This window comes from Gekko japonicus, unplaced genomic scaffold (assembly GCF_001447785.1).
Source record: "Gekko japonicus isolate JY-2015 unplaced genomic scaffold, Gekko_japonicus_V1.1 scaffold615, whole genome shotgun sequence".
NCBI lineage: Eukaryota > Metazoa > Chordata > Lepidosauria > Squamata > Gekkonidae > Gekko > Gekko japonicus.
In genome coordinates, this window is record NW_015161969.1 from 154,951 (window position 1) to 174,310 (window position 19,360).

The 19,360-nt window shown below is 41.4% G+C and overlaps 1 protein-coding gene across 1 annotated transcript in view; it reads right to left on the reverse strand.

Moving 5' to 3' along the window:
* Positions 1 to 8,663: 8,663 nt before the first annotated feature.
* The window catches only part of PCBD2 (pterin-4 alpha-carbinolamine dehydratase/dimerization cofactor of hepatocyte nuclear factor 1 alpha (TCF1) 2), a 45,172-nt gene continuing 34,475 nt past the window's right edge, over positions 8,664 to 19,360 (reverse strand). Inside the window, exons 3-4 of the mRNA XM_015429651.1 lie at positions 10,897 to 10,977; positions 8,664 to 9,147 (exon numbers count right to left, since the gene is read on the reverse strand). Coding sequence (XP_015285137.1) covers positions 9,052 to 9,147; positions 10,897 to 10,977 — 177 coding nt within the window. The 3' untranslated portion in view covers positions 8,664 to 9,051. The remainder of the gene's footprint in view (positions 9,148 to 10,896; positions 10,978 to 19,360) is intronic.

Consider the following 19,360-nt stretch of genomic DNA (forward strand, 5'->3'; position numbering starts at 1 on the left):
GTTTGGGATGCCAGGCATTCCTAGACATTTCTTTTTCTCAACTCTTTCTACCCTGTGCATAATTTTATACACCTCTATCATGTCCCCCCTTCGTCGTCTCTTTTCTAAACTGAAAAGTCCCAGATTCTTTAGCTTTTCTTCATAAGGAAGGTGCTGCAACCCTCTAATCATCTTGGGTGCCCTCTTCTGTACGTTTTCCAGCTCTGCAATGTCCTTTTTTGAAATACGGTGACCAGAAATTACCCACTTTCAGCATCATTTCCCCATTTATAAAAAGGAAATAGCGACCTACCCAAACATTATTGCTTCAAAAGACAGCAGATTAAATATTATAAATTGCTTTATATATTAGAAGTGCTGTATCTTGCTTTTGAAATAAAGATTCCCAGGAAAGTGTCAGAGACATGCATCCATACCACATTCCCCCTCCCCACAATCAGTATTTTATTAAATTAAGGTACCCTATTTTAAGGAATAATACACCTGGTAGGCAGGGTGTTTACCTGTAACTGCTGTTCTTTGAATAGTTGTATGTGCATTCACACTGATGTGTTTTGTGCTTCCGCTGAGCTTAGAAACTTCTGGAGCTACTAAAAAGGCACAAAAATCTCCTTCCCCTCAGTGTGGAGACACACTGTGCATGTCTTAAGGGGAGGGGTTGCACCTTTTCCACTTAGTTTCTTTCAAATTTGAGGTCACCATCAACAAGCATACTACCCTACAGTGGGGAAGGAGGGCAGATCATGCAAAGGTACAGATAACTACTTGAAGAATAAGTTATATAAGCAACCGGTCTTTACTTCTTTGTGATCTCTGTGCATCACACTGATGGGTGAAGACTAGCACCCACCTACCTGGAAATGCTAGAAGATGATGGATTAAAGAGTGGCTCTTATGCTGAATACATAAGGCTTCACAAAGGTTATGGGCCATGCCCATGTGGCTGCTTAACAGAGTTCACGAAGCAGGATCCCCTCCACGAAGGCATGTGACACTGCCACTGATCTGACCAAATGTGTTCTTGGTAGAAGTGGTGGCAGTTTTCATGCAACTGGTAACACAACTCAACAGTATGCAAGATCCAGTGTCAGATCTGTTGGGAGGAAACAGATTGCCCTTTGTGTCTGCTGGCCTGTGAGATAAAAAGCTCTATGTGCAATCTGAATGAAAAGGCATGATCCATGTAAAAGGCTAGTGCCCTCCTCACAAAGAGGGAGGGTCCTTTCTGCCTCTTTAGTAGGTGTAGTGAAGAAAGTGGGAAGTATAATATTTTGGTTGAGTTGAAAGTCAGAGACAACCTTAGGCAGGAAAGAGATGTCAGTACCTGTTTGGTGTAGTGGTTAAATATGCGGACTCTAGTCTGGGAGAACCAGGTTTGATTCCCCACTCTTCCACTTGCAGCTGCTGGATGACCTTGGGCAAGCCATAGTTCTGTCAGAGCTCTTCTCCCAAAGACAGTTCTGGAAAGAGCTCTCTCAGCTCCACCTACCTCACAGGGTGTCTGTTGTGGGGAGGGGAAGGGAAGGGCAGGATAGAAATCCAATTTCCTCCTCCTTCTCCTCCTCTTCTGTGACCTTGTTTCAGTGGAAATGGAGGAAAGGAGGGTCAGCCCTTAACATTGCCAGTCCATATGTGCATCTTGCAGAGCAAAGGACAATCTGGAAAACCATCTTGAAGGACAGAAGTTGTAAGTCAGAAGTGGCCACCAGTTCGAATGGTTTCTTGTGTGTCCATTTTCTGTATACACTTCCATGTACCCTTTTTACATATAAGTCTATGATATCTATGTACCTAGCTACTGTCACTGACTTCTCTCAAGATGCACCATAAAATGGTACCATGTTGGGAACAAATGACCAAGGTCTACAAAGCCCAATATCCTGTAAAATACAGGGTATTGATATACTAACAGTGCGATCCTAAACAGAGATACACCCTTCTAAGCCCATTGACTTCAAAGGACTTTATTTTTGCACTGTTAAGACACTTTATTAAATATGCTTGTTGTTATACACAAATTACAGAAGCACTCAGTTATGCGGACTCTAGTCTGGGAGAACCAGGTTTGATTCCCCACTCTTCCACTTGCAGCTGCTGGATGACCTTGGGCAAGCCATAGTTCTGTCAGAGCTCTTCTCCCAAAGACAGTTCTGGAAAGAGCTCTCTCAGCTCCACCTACCTCACAGGGTGTCTGTTGTGGGGAGGGGAAGGGAAGGGCAGGATAGAAATCCAATTTCCTCCTCCTTCTCCTCCTCTTCTGTGACCTTGTTTCAGTGGAAATGGAGGAAAGGAGGGTCAGCCCTTAACATTGCCAGTCCATATGTGCATCTTGCAGAGCAAAGGACAATCTGGAAAACCATCTTGAAGGACAGAAGTTGTAAGTCAGAAGTGGCCACCAGTTCGAATGGTTTCTTGTGTGTCCATTTTCTGTATACACTTCCATGTACCCTTTTTACATATAAGTCTATGATATCTATGTACCTAGCTACTGTCACTGACTTCTCTCAAGATGCACCATAAAATGGTACCATGTTGGGAACAAATGACCAAGGTCTACAAAGCCCAATATCCTGTAAAATACAGGGTATTGATATACTAACAGTGCGATCCTAAACAGAGATACACCCTTCTAAGCCCACTGACTTCAAAGGACTTGATTTTTGCACTGTCACTTTATTAAACATGCTTGCTGTTATACACAAATTACAGAAGCACTCAGTTTATTAATTTCAGTCCAAGTATTCAGATTATTGTTCCCCACCGCAAACACAGAAGGGAAAGGCAGAAAGCACCCGTCTGAACGCACCCTAAGATCTGTAAAACTATATTTATTCAAGCATTTTGTTATAGCACCCAACTTATACCTCATCTTTCCACATGTATTATTTTAGGAAAATTAATCTGAAAGACATTTATTTGAGTCTTCATATGCCAATACGAACCAGCATGAGTTTTAAGATCACAAAATCAATGGCTCACAACTGTTTCCTATTACTGCCTGTCCATTCATTCATTAAGTAATTCATGATCCATTTAAAATGCTGCCAAGGGGGAATATTTACATGCCTATCTACATCCACAATTGCATGAGACCATAAACTTAAAATATATGCACTGAGACACTGGCAGCATTCCAGTTCATATCTCGTTTCCTTGCAGATAGTAACCATAGGCTTGATGACATTCTTCCCAGAATTTGCCAGTCATTTAGTCAATCCGATAACAATAGTATAATATACTGGGTTCAAGATGTGTTTAGTGAGCAGCTCATATTTATTTAGTGCTTCCGGTTAACTCTTAAGACAAACTCTGTGGGGCTGAGCCCTGCTTATATTCATGCACACCAACACACCACACACACACACACTCCCCGTAATTGGCTATTTACAGTGCAACCCTAAATCCATAGGTCCATTCCAGAATCCTGGTGGCCCATTGTTCAGGTAACTCAAGCTCAGACAATTCCCGGTACTGTCTTGGATCAATATATAACATATTGTTATTTGAAAAGGTTGACTATCCTAGCAGAATGTTTTCGATAAAATGATTAATCCTGCTGTTCCTACTTTAGCAACAGTCCCATTGCCAGCAAATAAATACATAAATACACACACACAGAGACACACAAGAAGTGTGGAACCCAGCTGCGAATAGCTAAACCCACAAATTGGGGCCACACTTACGCCAAACAGTTTTTTCTGAAAACTCAGGAGACCCCCTAGGTTTGCAGAAAAATCTGAAAAGTTTTTTTTAAAATCGGGGGGGGGGGGTAAATTCCCTCGAATTAAATAAAGCGCAGACAATGCACTTACAGTTGAGCAGAGAACTACTGGAAATCCCAGCTGTGGTAGCGGCAAAGCCTTGGAGCTATAACTACTGGAAATCATTGCTGTGGTGGAGCCTGGGAGCCACTCCAAGCCTGGCTGTGGCAGCAGAGCCTAGGAGATGCTTTGGGCCTGGCCAGGGAGGTGGCAGAGGCTGGGAGCTGCCACCAGGCCTGACCGTGGTGGAGCATGGAAGCTGTTCTGAGCCTGGCTGTGGCAGTGGAGCCCCGGAGATACTCCGAGCCCTGCCACAGTGAAACCTGGGAGCCAGTCAGAGCCCAGTCGCCACCACGGAGCCTTGAAACCACTCCAGGCTTGAAGAAGCTCCATGACACTACTGCCGCTTAGCCTGGGCTCCAAGGGAGTCATGCCCAATGGTGATGGGTGGGGGAATGGGATCCCCCCTACGAGTTTAGTGGGGGGCACTTTTATATATATTTGAAACCTAGAATTAACTTGGATAGTGTCTATGGGTATTAGAATGTTCCAACTAAATCACCCCAAGGAATAAGCACATTAGCTCTAACCTACTTTAATAAGATGGCCACAGTGTAGTGCTTCATAAGGATTCTGAAGTACAAATTCACCTGTGATGGACAGGTTCGGTTCCGCCTGTCCCTATGAACGAGCAGTGAGAGCTGACAATGTTGGCGAGTGGACAGTTGGAAAACAGCAGTTGAGTAGCTAGGGCGTGAAGAGGTAAACAGTATATCTGATGGAGTGAACCTGAGGTGCAGATCAGCTTAAAGCTAGATGACTAAAAAGAGTCCATTTGTAACACAAGATCTAAGATGCTGGAATAGGGGAACAGTTCAAACATTCAATGGAAGTGAAACATTCTAACCTCTACCTTACTTTCTTTTGTGTTATGTTCAAACGATAAATAAAAGTTAACTTTTTGTTTTGTTTAACCCTGTAGGCTGTGTGCCTCAGGGAAAGAAACACACACAGTAAAAATCTCAGTCTATACATGTTTGAAGATCTGAATAAATGGTAGCAGTGTGTGAATGGAGCAGTGTTTGAGCCCCAGCCCCAATAACTCTGAAGGGTTTGAGTGAGGGCTGTTATAAAAGGGGCCTGGGCTACACTGTCTGCTGATGTCTCTGTGAGTGAGGAGGAGGACCTAAGAGGTGAAATGGTAATAGCTCTCTAGAGCAGGGGTGTCAAACTCATTTGTTATAAGGGCCGGCTCTTACATAAATGGGACTTTGTCAGGCCAGGCCATGTTTGTCATAAAATGTAATACTAGGTAGTGGAGATAAAAGGACATAGACAAACACAATTAAAGAAGCAGCGCAGCACTGGGCTGATGCCCCTGTAGTGCCTGTAGTGGGGAGCAAACCCTTTCCTCAGCCTGCTATCATGGTCAATACTCTGAGCCTAGGATCCAGGGGAAAACATGAAATGGCTGGGCACTGCAAGTTTCCCTCCACCACCACCACCCCCAGTCTACTCAGAGTGATACTGGCTCTCCAGGGTCTCAGGTTGAAGTAGGGTTCCCAAGTACTTACCGCGATCCGGCAGGGGACACATGCTCCCCGACCGGAACATTCCTCCCTGTAACGCACCATGCCATTGCCAGGAAGTGACGCCGGGCGACACTCTGGCAATGGGGCTGATTTGGCAGGGGACACAGACGTCTTCGCAGGATCATTCCCGCGGGGACAACAGACACGGCGCACCATACCGTCGCCAGGAAGTGACGCCGGGCGACGCTCTGGCAATGGGGCTGGAAACTCGAGTATCCAGCCCCATTGCCAAGGCGTCGCCCGGCGTCACTTCCTGGCGACGGCATGGTGCGGCATGTCTGTTGTCCCCGCGGGAATGATCCTGCGAAGACGTCTGTGTCCCCTGCTGAATCACGATAAGTACCTGGGAAGCCTGGGTTGAAGTGTTTCTCATAATAAGCCACAGCCTGGTCCTTTTAACTGGAGGTGCCAGGGACAGACCCACCTGGCTCCTTAGCTCAATGAACATAAGAGAGAAGCCTCCACTAGGAAGCACAATGTTTACGACCAAGCCCCCTCTCCCTCAGCCAGCAAACTTTAGCAAATAATTCTAGCAGACTCACCTGGCTCCTGCCTTTAGCTCAATGAATGCAAGAGAAAAGTCTCCACTGGGAAACACAATGTTTGCAACCAAGCCTCCTTCCCCTCAGCCAGCAAACTTCAGCAAATAACTCTAGCAGACCCACCAGGCTCCTTAGCTCAATGAACACAAGAGAAAAGCCTCCACAGGAAGCACAAAATTTGCAACCAAGCTCCCTCCCCCTCAGTCAGAAAACTTCAGCAAATAAACAACTCTAGCAGACCCATGTGGGCACAGGAGAAGCCAGCAAAGATGAGAGAAGTTTGGCATCCCCACCCTCTGCTCTCTGCATTTAGAGGCAGCTTGGAAGGGTGAGGACAGGCAGAGACAGATGTGGGGCGGCGGTGGTGAGAGAAGAGAACCGTGGGCTAGATTAAAGGCCTGGGCAGGTCAATTTTGGCCCACGGGCCATATGTTTGACACCCTACTCTAGAGATTTTAAAGCAGACAAGAAGGGTAGTGACTGCGAGTGTGACAGCCTCACCTACTGGTAACTGTAAACCTGATAGAAAGGTGTAGAGGGGTGGTACACAGTCTGTATGAGTGGAAAGGAGTGTTGCATCATCTTTTCAGTTATTAATACACTTTAAAGCACATTTTGTTAGGAATTCTGAAAAATACTGAACAAAAAAAATCTGTCCAAAACCTTTACAGGTACTGTTAGAGACCAGAGCACACCTGTACTCTCAGGAGACTATGGTGAACTCATATACAGAGTTGCTCCAGCTTGAGCCTGTTGAAATCATTGGATTTTTCCCTGACCTGGATAGCCCAGGCAAGCCCAATCTTGTCAGATCTCAGAAGCTAAGCGGGGTCGACTCTGGCAAATACTTGGATGGGAGATCTCCTTGGAATACCAGAGGCAAGAAGTGGGGGCAGGCTGTATTCAGCCACCTCTCTGAATAGCCTCCAGGCTCCCAGTAGGGGTCAGTCACCAGAGTTCGCCATGACTTCCAGGTGTGCGCACGCACACACACACATATAAAAATACCAAAAAAATCAGTGGATTTAGAGTAATTCTGCATAAGATTGCATTGTATGTTTTCTGTGCATGTGGAAACTCAGGAGTTAAAATATGCTAACACTTTATAAACTCAATGAAACCACAAACAATCATAAACTGTATGGCACAATCTAGCCAAAGCCTAGCATTTGTAAATCCCACTGATTTGAATTAAAGAAAGTATTGTGAACACAAGTATGGCATACCAGAAGCTATTTATTGTTCCACACAGCCACCTTACCTGTAGCTTAAGTACTACATAGCTAGGATAGGATTAGTCACTTATTTGAGTCATACACTTTAAAGCCTATGGCTTGGACCCCATTATAAATGTCCATTGACAGAAGGGATCTTCATCAGCGGATTGCGACTATTTTGCCTCTCCCTTTCACTGCAAATCAAAACGCTCTCCAAAATGGTGCTCCTCAAGGACAAATTTCCTCATGAACAGGAGAGTCAGAGGTTTGGACAGGGTAGGGAAATCAGAAAAAATCATCCCTCCCCCACCCTTCGTGGAAATTTTCTGTAGGACCCAACCCTGTCTTTGGTAGATGGGTAATTTCTCCTCTTGGGCCTGAAGGTTACGGACCTGAAAATGTTCCTATCCTTTTATGAAACCTCACCAAGAGTTTCCTCCTCCTGGTCCTTGAGCTAACTGCTACTGCTTCAGTAACTTTTCATGTGGTAATAACCTGATAGCCAGCCCTCTCAAGAACCAGTGTGTAGTCTGTTCTTCGTAAATATATAAATGCATACCAGATAACTGTTTCCATGTCAAACTACATTTCTTGTGTATGTGAAGAATGCCCAGTTTGACATGGAAACAGCTACCTGGTATGAATTTATATATTTATGAAGAACAGACTACACACTGGTTCTTGAGAAAGATGGTTCTTCTCAGATTATTAGCACGTAAAAGGGTTATTTAAGCAGTAGAAGGTGGCTCAAGAACAAGAAACAGGAAATTCTTGATGGGGTTTCATGAAATGACAGGAACTTGGATTTGACAGGGTCTACCTGACCCTCCTAAAATCAAAGTCCAAATCCTTGTTTGCATAACTTTGTTCTAACAAGAGAGATACAGGTAAGACTTTTTGGTATGATCGTGTCATTTGATTGAGCATTCATGGAAACTTCCAAGTACCCACTGGAACACAGGAGATACTTACCTCTTGTGATTGCTGAACAAGATTAAGGACCAGTTCTGCACATGAGTCTCTAAATTCCAACCCAAATAAGAATTTTGGCCTGCTCTTCAACATTATATTACATCAGGCTTAAAGAATGTTTAATTAGGTCCAAGCTACATGTGATGTTTCGCTGCATGTGATTTTTTTTCTGACATTTTAGAAAACCAAATGTCATATGAGAAAGCCATTTTCCCTTCGTTGTTTTCCCCCTCCAATTAGAAATACACTGCCCAAACTTATTTTCCCCTCTGTGATAGTAACAGATATAGACACCCACAATAGGATAGGTTTATGAACCCTTCCCTTCCCCTGTGCAAGTTTTCTGCTCCAGATGCAGCAGAGAAATACTGCCTTAAAATTCAGCTTCATATATGTGAATATATGTTTCTCTGATATTTTTGATCACACACATCTATGCTTAGAATTGGCACTATCAAATTAACTTCTTTCAATCTTCTGCTCTTGCTTGGAAAACCAGGACATTGGTTCTTCTCTCAAATCTTGGCTAACCTGCTTGTGCCATTCTACTATAATACTTACAGGGCATTTGAGGGTTGGTCTAGAGTAGTATACATTCATACACAGGCTGGTGACAGCATTCCCCCAAGACTGGAGGGTTACCTGGGCACCCACATTTTTTCCTTTTGTGAATCAGAGTCTGAAGTAGGAGGAGGCCAGCTACCATTCGTAGAATATGTCCCTCCCAAGAACAGAGGATAAAGAAGGGCTTCTGAGTACCACAGTCCTTTTTATTCTATATGCCTAGGAAATCTTTCTGAACACATACTTCAATCTCAGGATCTGTCTACAGCAGACTGGCATATACGAGGCATAACCTCAAAGGAAGGGGGTAATTTAAGGCTCAAAATCACAGAAACAGAGAAGAGTGAAGAAATGTCTCATATAGAAAGAACTGCAGTTCCATGATAATTTCAACACCTCATTGTTAGACAGATGCAGCAGCTTTGTCAATAAACTGAGCCAGCTTGACATCTCGTTTTGTCAGCCCTCCGCAGTCATGGGAAATGAGAGTTATCTGGACCTGTTAACAAGGGAGAAGAAAGAACATTATAATTCTTCAGCAATGTACTCTATAAAGACTGACCAGATCCAGATTCAGTCTGAAACATTTTCTCATGTATTTTGATTTGTATATTTACAAATTGATTTTTTTTTAAAATCCTTTCTGCTGATTGTATTTGGAATGGCATGGCTTTTTCAAATAAAAGTCATCATATAACACAGCTGTCAGGTGAGCAGCCCTGAGAGAACTTGGAGACTAACCAACAAGCACTCCAGCATAGAGCATGGAAAAAATTAGGTTTGGGATTCTTGTGCTTCTTCCAGAAAGAGGTATCCAATTAATTTACTCATTCATTAAAAACAGTTTCAGAAGGAAATCAGGTCACCAACTCAACTGCAATTGCCAAGTTACACAAACCAATCCAGCAATCCAAAGGTAAAGAAACTGGCAATACTTCGTGGATCATTTCTGAAGGGAAGAAACAAATGGATTGGTATGATGAAGCTGCATGCAAAGGATTATTTATACTTCCTCCCTGTGGAATATTGTGTGCAACTTTATGAAATGTTCCTGTTTAGCCAGGAAGCAGAGGTTAGGTGGTGGGTGGAAGGGTAAAATTCAGCCTTTAAGTCTAGATGATCTTTGTCCGTCTTTGAGATAATATTTAAAATGTGCCAGGATAACTAAAATGTGCTTATTTTGCCTGCCTTCTTTCTAGTACTACTGAATATAAATTTCAATGCAAACATAGCAGTTTGTTATTATCAGAAAGTATGCTGTATATATGTGGCCAAACAAGCCACCCTTAGATTTGGTTTAAGATATCTCATAAATATTTAGCTGGAAGTAAACATTTCTCACGACGAAATGTGAAAGGGTTGGAAAACAGTACTCATAATGCACACATCATGAGCCTCTCTTTGTTAAAAGTCTGAGGTTCTTCCTTGTGTCTTGTTTCAAGGTGCTTTCTCACAATTTCCCCCTCATCTAGAAGTGGTTTTTCTTTTTTCTGGTCCCTTTTTTTTAGGAGCCACAGATTGAGAGGTACATTTTGATACTATGATTGCTAAGATTCCTGAGTTCTTCTTGCAAATACTTTTTAACTGGATTAATGATTTGGAAAATGATTCTTGAAATTCTTGACAGTATGCATATTAGATATCTTACTTTTCTCTGCTTTAAATGGGACTCTCATGGAGACAGTTTTTACAGAGGTTTGAAAGAGAGACTGTTGCTCGTGATGTGGAGAGACATCTCATTTTATATCTGGTAAACAAGATTTTGCACTGGAATAAACACGTTCTCTGTGTTTGACCAGAAGCAACAGTGGGACAAAAGAACACGTCCATATGTAACTAGCAGTGATGCCTCCCTTAAGCTACTTTCAGTTATTTAGAACTACTGCTGATCTTCAGCTTCAGGTACTTTGTATGTTTTCCCAAAACATTGCCCGGTCAAGATTTTTATAAATAGGACTTAGCCAACAGGCCCCTGCACTACCTCTCAAGTGTTCTTTCATTCTACCACAGGCATAGATCTGTTTCACTGCTGGAAGGCTGATGGGGTTTTATGAGTGTGACTGAAGGCAGCACATTTTGAAAAAGTGAAAACAAACATGGGATACATCAGAAACAGTAAATTCCAAATTCACATTTACATTTTGTTTTAAAATAAAAGATACATGATTTCCAAAGCTGCTGACACAGTCACTCGCCAGAGTTTCCCAGTTGCCAGTGAAAACCAGTAAATTCTCATCCAGCCCCTTACCTTACTGTACACGTTAAACCACTCAGGGTGATGATTCATCTTTTCAGCTTGCAGAGCAATTCGAGTCATAAAGCCAAAAGCCTGTGTTAGAAAAATATTGTTAAAAGCTTCTACCTTTTTAACTTTTATGATAACTTTGTGATAATTTCTGGGGTTGTTTAATGAGAAATGCAAAAGAAAAAAGGAGGGACTACAGTTATTCAACTGTGCCAGAACAGCAGATTGAAAGAATGTACATTTAGATGCCCCTAAGTGTAAATCTGTGAATAAACTGAAATACTTGTAAAAATTATGGGATAAAGAGAAGTAGTCAAGAATTCATGCTGAAGCTACTGCCCAAGATTCATATGATGTTTGCTCATTGGTCCAACAATCAAACCTCAGCTAGGCATTCCATATTTTGCAGTAACAACAAGAATTTCTAAAATACATTTCAAATGTTTAAACTCCTTCACATACATTACATAGTGATCCTTACAAAAGTTCTAAAAGATAGGTCAGTATTGTCCCCACACTGCAGATGGGATACAGAGAGGCAGAGCGCTGTCACTTGGTTTAAGGTCATGGCTGATGTAACACATTAGATTAAGAGACTTCCCAATAGCAAACTCACTCTTAACTGCTCTGATTTGCGCGGCACAAACAAGTGTTTCACTGTACATATATACACAGTACATCAGCAATCAACACTCTACACATATAGTGTAATTCTATAACTGGACTTCCAATGCCAAGGCCGAAACTCTGCACAAGATCAAGAACTTAATTGAAATATTGTTTTTAAAAGAAAAAAGTCCATCATGCACCAAACACTTTTTCTGAAATAGCAGTTTTCTCATTATGAAAGAGTCTTTGTAGACCCGTTCCATCTTACCACAGCAATTTCAAGCAATTTTTTTTAAAAAAAAGCACAATGGTTACTAATAGTTCCAAGTACCTTTCCCCCCCCCCATCACATTTTGAAAGCACTGGTGACTGGATGAAGTATGATTTTGTAACCTCCAGTCAGATGAATGCAGTCATTACAATCAGGACAAATTATTCCAATGAAATTTCTCATTTACAAATCACCAAACTGTCGGTAATTGAGATGTTTATGGCGTTGACACATACACATTCCAATACTGAGATGTGTCTTCCCAGAATGCTTCTTTGTTTAGCAGCCTGGTCCTATCTACATTTATGTGGAAGTGAGCCCGAAAGATCCTTTGGGCCTGGATTTCAAGTAGGTTATATAGGATAAGAGCACTGATTTCATTTGCAACCATGCTTCCAAATTTTGAAAAAAAAAAAAAAAGGGCAGTTAAATGTCAGCAATGGTATACATGCAAGACCTTCATGGTTAGCCTCACATTTATATAACTGTTGATAGCTTTAAAACATGCATTTTATGTAAACATTTCAACTTAAAATGTTTAGAGTATCTACTGCCTTAACATCAGTTTCTTAAAACGGAAACATACAATGGTTTTAATTTTCTGCACTCATACTTGCAAATGTATTTTACTTATTTATGAGTAAACATGCATAGAACTGAGCTGTAACTTACACAAATAATTCCCCTTTCTTAAATAATCCATAATATACTTGTGTAGTTGTATATGGCCTTTCTTCTGACTAATGGTTGGAAAGAAGTTTTTACAATCCTATACAAATCAATACCTATAACTGCTGAAAACTAAAGCAGACAAAAATGGGTATTTTGAGAGAGAAAATGTATTAAAAATCAGTCTTGCCTGTTACAGTTGCAAAAATAAGATCTCCATACTCAACACAAAAATAGCATTTGAGACACCACACTATTATCTGCCCATACAAAAAGCTGAAAGATTTACCTTTCCATTGAATATTTTGCTCCAGATATATTTCTGCAATGATTTACAGAAAACCCTCAATTACATGCATTTTTTGCAACTTTGAAATATTTTATAACTCATATTTTATAACTCAGCTTACTTACAGCTGAGCCCAGGTCTCTGCACAAACATCTCTTCCATCAAGTCTTATAATTAATGGTTACTTAGACATTCCTTACTTTTTTAGATAATTCAGAGGTGACAAAATTACCAGTAATCTCCAAGTGACTCACTTATCTTGTTCCTGGTTCTCCCACACCACGCTTCACCAGTGACAGGTCACCTTGGACACTGTCCTTGTATCTGGTCCACGAAAGTTTATCCTAGAATAAGTTGTGTTAGTCTTTAAAGTGCTACTCCTCCTTAATTTTGCTATAATAGACTAACATGGCTACTCCTCTAGAATCACACTGGTTGTGAAAATGAAAATCTCAATGTGAAAACACACTTTTTTCTCCCACTGTCTCAAAGGCAGCCAAAGTCATTACCAAGAAGTAACACAGAGAATATGTATAGTTCAGGAAAAGTTAAACATACTCATCTCATTGATTTTAGTAGGCTTAAGCATACTTAACTTTCTTTGTAATGGGCCTCACATCCACAATGTTTGGTTCCTAAAAGCAAGGAGGATTAGCCCACATTTCAGCACCTTAAAGATATTTATTGATGCAGAGTGAATCCCTACAAATAAACATGGTATTTATCTAGTGTTTGCTTACTCTGCTACTCATGAAAGCTGGCTGAAGGTAGAATCCAGACAGGCACTGAGGAAAATGTTGCTTTGGCCGTGGCTATTACTGGAACATGAGGGAAATGGGGGCATGGAAAGTTTTCCTCAACACATGGCTAGATGCTATATATGGCCCATTTCCTATAATGTTACATGCAGACTAGGATAAATAATGTGAGGATAAATGGGAGTTTGTAGCTAGTCAGTGAGAATTGTTATGCTACTACAATACTGCACACAGTCAAAAGAAAGTTAAGTATGCTGAAGTCCCATAGAAACCAATGTGTATTATGGCTCATCTTGTCACCAAGGAAAAATTTAGACAGCATCTCAGCATTCAAAGGCCTGGGTTCTATGGCCAGTCTCTATGAATGGAAGGGATTTCTATCAGTGGAATGGGACTTCCTTATTGCCCCCACTCCACCCCTCACAGTGCAGCTCAAAATATTCCCCAAAAATGCTGCTTCCCAGGGTACAGGGGACTCTCAGCAACAGCATAAGTTACAAACTGGAGGTCTGTAGTGGGAGACAGGAAACAGCAAAAATTATCCTTCCTTCCTTTAATGGATGTTTACTGTAAGATTTATTTATATATTTATTTATTTATACTTTCGATTTCTTATACCGCTCTAATCCCGAAGGTTCTCTGAGCGGTTTACATTGCAAATTACCAATTCTAACTAGGGCCACATAGTATTGGGGGGAGGTGAATACCTATCAGGCACCCTGCCGGTTCTTTGTCGATCTCCCAGCGGATCTTCTCTCCTTTGATTCTGCACAATAGGTGTCTTTTTTGGCTTGGCTCCGCAGCGGCTCCTTCCGGGCAGTTCCGTTGCTCTGCGACTGTGCGATTCAAGACAAATAATATAGGACAACAATACAGCCTTGCTAAAGCTGAGCAGGGTTGGATCTTGTGAGTGCCTGCAAGGGAGATCTCCTGGGAACCCTAAGTAAGTTCCCTTGGGTTCCAAGGTAGGGTAGAAATTGAATTTTTAAATTACCAATGATCTGTGTTTAAAAAGCTTCACTCATATAGTGTGAAATACTGTTCACATCAGGTTTATCTATACATCTAAAAATCAAGCATCTTAGTTACAGTTCATTTTACACATGCACAGCCATCTCCCTATTTCATATAGTTTCCAACATGAAAATGAGGAGGTCTGCTGAAGTAATTTCACCGGAGCAATCTCCATTAAGCCCTCTAAATACTTCCCTTGCTAATTAAATGAAATTAGAACTTTATTGTTTATGGATCACCTTTTCTATCTGTAGGCCTGTAACCTTCCTTTTATAAAATACAATTGGCAGTAGAGGGAAAGGCTATTTAGGATTGATTATATATGAAAACATTATTACATAATCGGTTTGGACATTTCTTCACGTCTTGAAACATGATCAGTAATTGGGTGTAATTGGTGATCAAGGAAACTATCTGGTGATCAATTAAAGTAATTACCAGATTCCGGCAACACAACCAATCTTAATTTGAGCTGGAGTCTGCACTTCTTCAACTTTAATTTAAAATAATGAATATTATTAAGCAGTCTGCACGCCAAGATCACGGTCAAGCATATGTGATATGGCAGTAGTGTCAGATTAGTTTTGGTGGGTTTTGTTTACCAGAAAGCCAAACACTTCATGTTGGAAAGTGTTTTGTTTATTCTGAAAAAATCCCCACCATGGCCTTGACCTTTATACCAGCATTGCAAACATTCTAGTTTACCACAATGAGAATAGTTCAGCATCCTAATGTGCAAAGAGAATAAGGGAGTCAGGGATTTTTTACAACCATATAACAGCATTTAAAAGCAACTCAATAGAAAACAGAAACCAGCAACCATTGCCAAAGTAAATCAGCCAGTTTAGGGGTTTCTCTCTGTCCACGAGGCTTCTTAACACTCTGATCAAAACAAAGCCAACACAGACACAAAGCTGAACAATCTGACTGTAACCACGTTCATCTCAAATGGTGGGCCAAAGAGAAGGAAGCATACAGACTGTGTGAGCCCTACGGCATCTTTGAAAGAAACAAAAATGCCATTAAAATGGGGTGGCTACTGATTCCTACTATAAGGTGATCTTCAGAGCAAGCAATTACAAAGAGAAAGAAAGGGTTGGAGGCAGGATTCCCGCTGCCTATCCAAGCAACATACACGAGTTAAGAGGAAATAGGGAGAGACATTGGTCTCTCAGGAATAGTGTATGGCTCAATAGAGAAACCACCACCACATATGTTCAGAAATGACTGTTCTATACAGAACGTGATGTCTTGATCTTCTCCATCCTGTTTGCTGAGAATTTCTTGGTACCCTCAATACTATCAAACTGGTATTTTTAGCAGCATAATTACAGCAGATACACAAACACAATCTTGGTTTATTTTATTATAATAGAGTAATTCTGACAGGGCAGCAAGTGGTGCATTTACCTACCCACTCTTTCAAGACAAGCATATGCTAAATTAGAGGGTTTTTTTTAAAAAGTCCTTTCATCTATTCAGAAGCACTTCTTGATTCAGTCAAAGAATTAGAGGTTTGTAGAGGCTCTTCGGCTTGGGAATGGAGATGAGCACCGCAACCCTAGAGTCGGATTCGACTGGCTTTCGAGCAAGGGAACCTTTACCTTTTAGATCAGTGAAAGTCAGTCCAAAGGTTCTATAACATTTCTGCCCATCATAAAGATTATAAAGTCCAACAAAGGGGGGCTTGACTCTCAAGAACTTATCCCCCCAAAATATTGGTCTCTAAGTTGCTACTGGATTCAAATCTAGTTGTTCTACTGCAGACCAACACGGCTACTCTCTGGAACTATTATAAAGTCCTGTATTTCCTTTAACAAATATCAAAATGCTTTTAAAATTGTGTCACATTTGGCTTTGTAGAAAATTCTCAAGTAATTAGTCAAAATGTATCTTTACAAAAACATGGGGAAAAGATGGCTTGAACAATTAATTCTCTAACTGAACAAAGACAGTGAAGCCACATTTACATTCTAGAAGGCAAGTGCCCGAACATGCCTGATTTTGGGGAAACAACTCCATATCTTCATCTAATATTCAAGGGCTGGCCCTGTACAAACAGGTGAATTTCTTCAGTAGGACCAGCCATGGCTACAACCCAGAACTCCATGGTTTGTAGATTCTATAAAAACTAACTTTAGGCTGACTCCCCAAATATTAGCGGTGATGTCTGTGCATATACAAGCACCACAAACCTCAGAATTCCAATAGCCATAGCAACAATGGCAGGCACTCCCAGTAGAAGGCAAGCCAAAGCCAGCAACTGAAATGGGTGGGAGGGAGCCTGAAGAGTGGCATTTGTGAGCGTGAGGTGGAAGTGAAGGAAGGTAGAAACCCAGAGCTGTGATGGGGAGGTGAACCAGCAGCAAAGGATGGGGGAAGCCTGGGCTGGAGCAGGAACCAGGGACAAGGGGGAGGGGATAAGACAGGATTTCCCTTCCCCTTAAGTTTTTGAACATCACTTTCTTGCATAGCTACTGTCATACAAGGAAAATATTTTATTACTAGAAATGGGATTTTTGATGTTCAACTGGTTTAATTTGCTGAACAAACTGTTTTCTTCCCAAAAGCATAAATGATAGTAAGACATTTAGATGAAAAAGGGGGGAACCTTTTTAAGAGACAAAGAAGTGTGGTTATAAAATGTTTTTATGAAGCCTGCTTTCTTATACATTTCACAAACAGAAATGAGGTAAAAAGATGACACTTTTGTGTCTTTTGCACTTCAAAATGCTGAGCTTTGGGATGATGGAAAACTCTCTTGGCTATTCAGCTGTTGTCCATTCATCTATGTTTCTTATACAATGCTTGCCAACTTTAAGTTTACAAGTAATTTATTAAAGTAATAAAAGAAGCTATGTTGGGCTAACATATTGTTACATTTGTTACTAACAAAGGAGGAATTATTCAAAAAGTATCTCCCAGGCTTAACAACTTAAACTATTTTATTTATTGTCAATTCTTAGGCCTCAGAATCCTTCAAACATTCAGTGGGGAGGGGGATAATTCCAAATCCACCAACCCTGTTATTTCCAATAGGTGAATATTTTGCATGAGGCTGCATTAATTGTGGTGACATAAAGTAGCTTCCTTAACACTGTCTTTAATACAGTACACTGAAGTAATGAATAATTTGTCTCTATAATGTCTCTATTTTATATAAGTGTATTAGTTTATACATAATTAACCATTACTGCTGCATACCATATCCTATGATTCAACTTTGCAAACCACATGCATACTACTGTCTTCAGTTTCTTTGGAAAGGGGGAAAAAAGAATCAAGGTTGCACTAAATGTAGACAGCAATATATTTCATATACTCTCTCATGCTCATAATACCTGCTGCAATTCAATTTACACAGGAGGAATTACATTTAAATTAAACTGAAATCAATGAGACATGATTCAGGGACTGAATTCACACGATGGAGATTCGCCATTGTGCACCTACCACTGCTGCAATTGCAGAGGCATTTGCAGCAGCAACAGAGGATCCACATGGGGGATTCTCCACTTAACCATCCCTATCCCCTCACACCTGCCATCACCTCTCCCATGCCACTGGTAGGCTTTTTTTGATCAGTAGTATCTCTATTGCTATAGGGTTTTTATATAATAGTGAAATAAAAACTACTGATTTTTTTATAAAGCTGACAGTCTATGGTGGCAGAGGCTGGTGTGAGGGGACAGAGAGAGAAAACTGTGCTGATGTGGGAAAGGAGGTTCAAAAACCTTCCCTTCCACACTGTGACCACACTTGCTTTGAGTATGATCTTTCCAGAAAACACAAACAGGCAAGGGAAACCCAGAAGGTGGATGAAGCTAAACTTCTTGTGCAGAAGCTAAACCTCTGTGTGGAGGCAACCTAAGTAAATTGATATAAAGCTTTTATGAAATTTTGATTACAGATATTTACTGTAATTCTGGTTCTTGGTAGCCACCTCTATAGTGACACTGATGAGTAGAGGGCACAAATAAATAAACAAAATACTGAACCACATGTCCCTATGTTTTCCTACTGTCACTGACAGAACTCATGCAGCTTCAGAGGGGCTTTTTAAATATAAAAATATAGGAGGAAAGGGGCCTTCCGGTTTGTGGATCAGCGATGGCGGTTGTTCTCCCCGGACCTGGGAGGAGCGACTTGCACACCAGAGATATGGAGGGGTGCTACCTCAAGTAGCACTCACACAGAGCCTTTGTGATAGGCTCCAGGCCATAGGGCTTTTGAGAGGCAGCCTCTTCAATGGCTAAATACCGGAGAATTGAGGCTCCCCTCCGCCCTGACGGTCCTGCCGCTGTGTGGCCCTTGGGCACAAGCTGATTCGACTGGGACAAGTGCTGGAGATTGAGCAGAATATCGATTACTGTGAGTGAGGTCAGAGAAATGACTGACAATGAACGTGAGTTCAAAATGAGCGGCATATTTTAAAAGCGAATTACTCCCCCCCCCATGGGAAAAGCGGAGCACAAAGAGGGACGCCTCTTATGCGAATGGACAGATAAGCATAACAAAGGGGGCAGGGGGGGAACAAGCAGCAATTTTGTTTTGAGAGACTTACTTGAGCGCTGACATTGAGGTGACGATTTTTCGAGTCCGCGAGGAGCGGTTTGGAATTGTAAACAATTGTATAAAATGGCGGCCTCGCAAAGAAAGTTTAAAGCAAAACCAGCGGGTAGTCAGAGCCCAAAACCGGAAGAGGGAGCAGACATCATGAAAATGTTAGCGGATATGCTCAAGCCGGTGATGGAGCAACTCAATGGTATTAACCAGCAACTGACTTCGCTGAATCAAAACTTCGCATCCCAGCAGCTGCAACTGGCAAAAACGGCAAAGAAGGTGGAGCATACAACT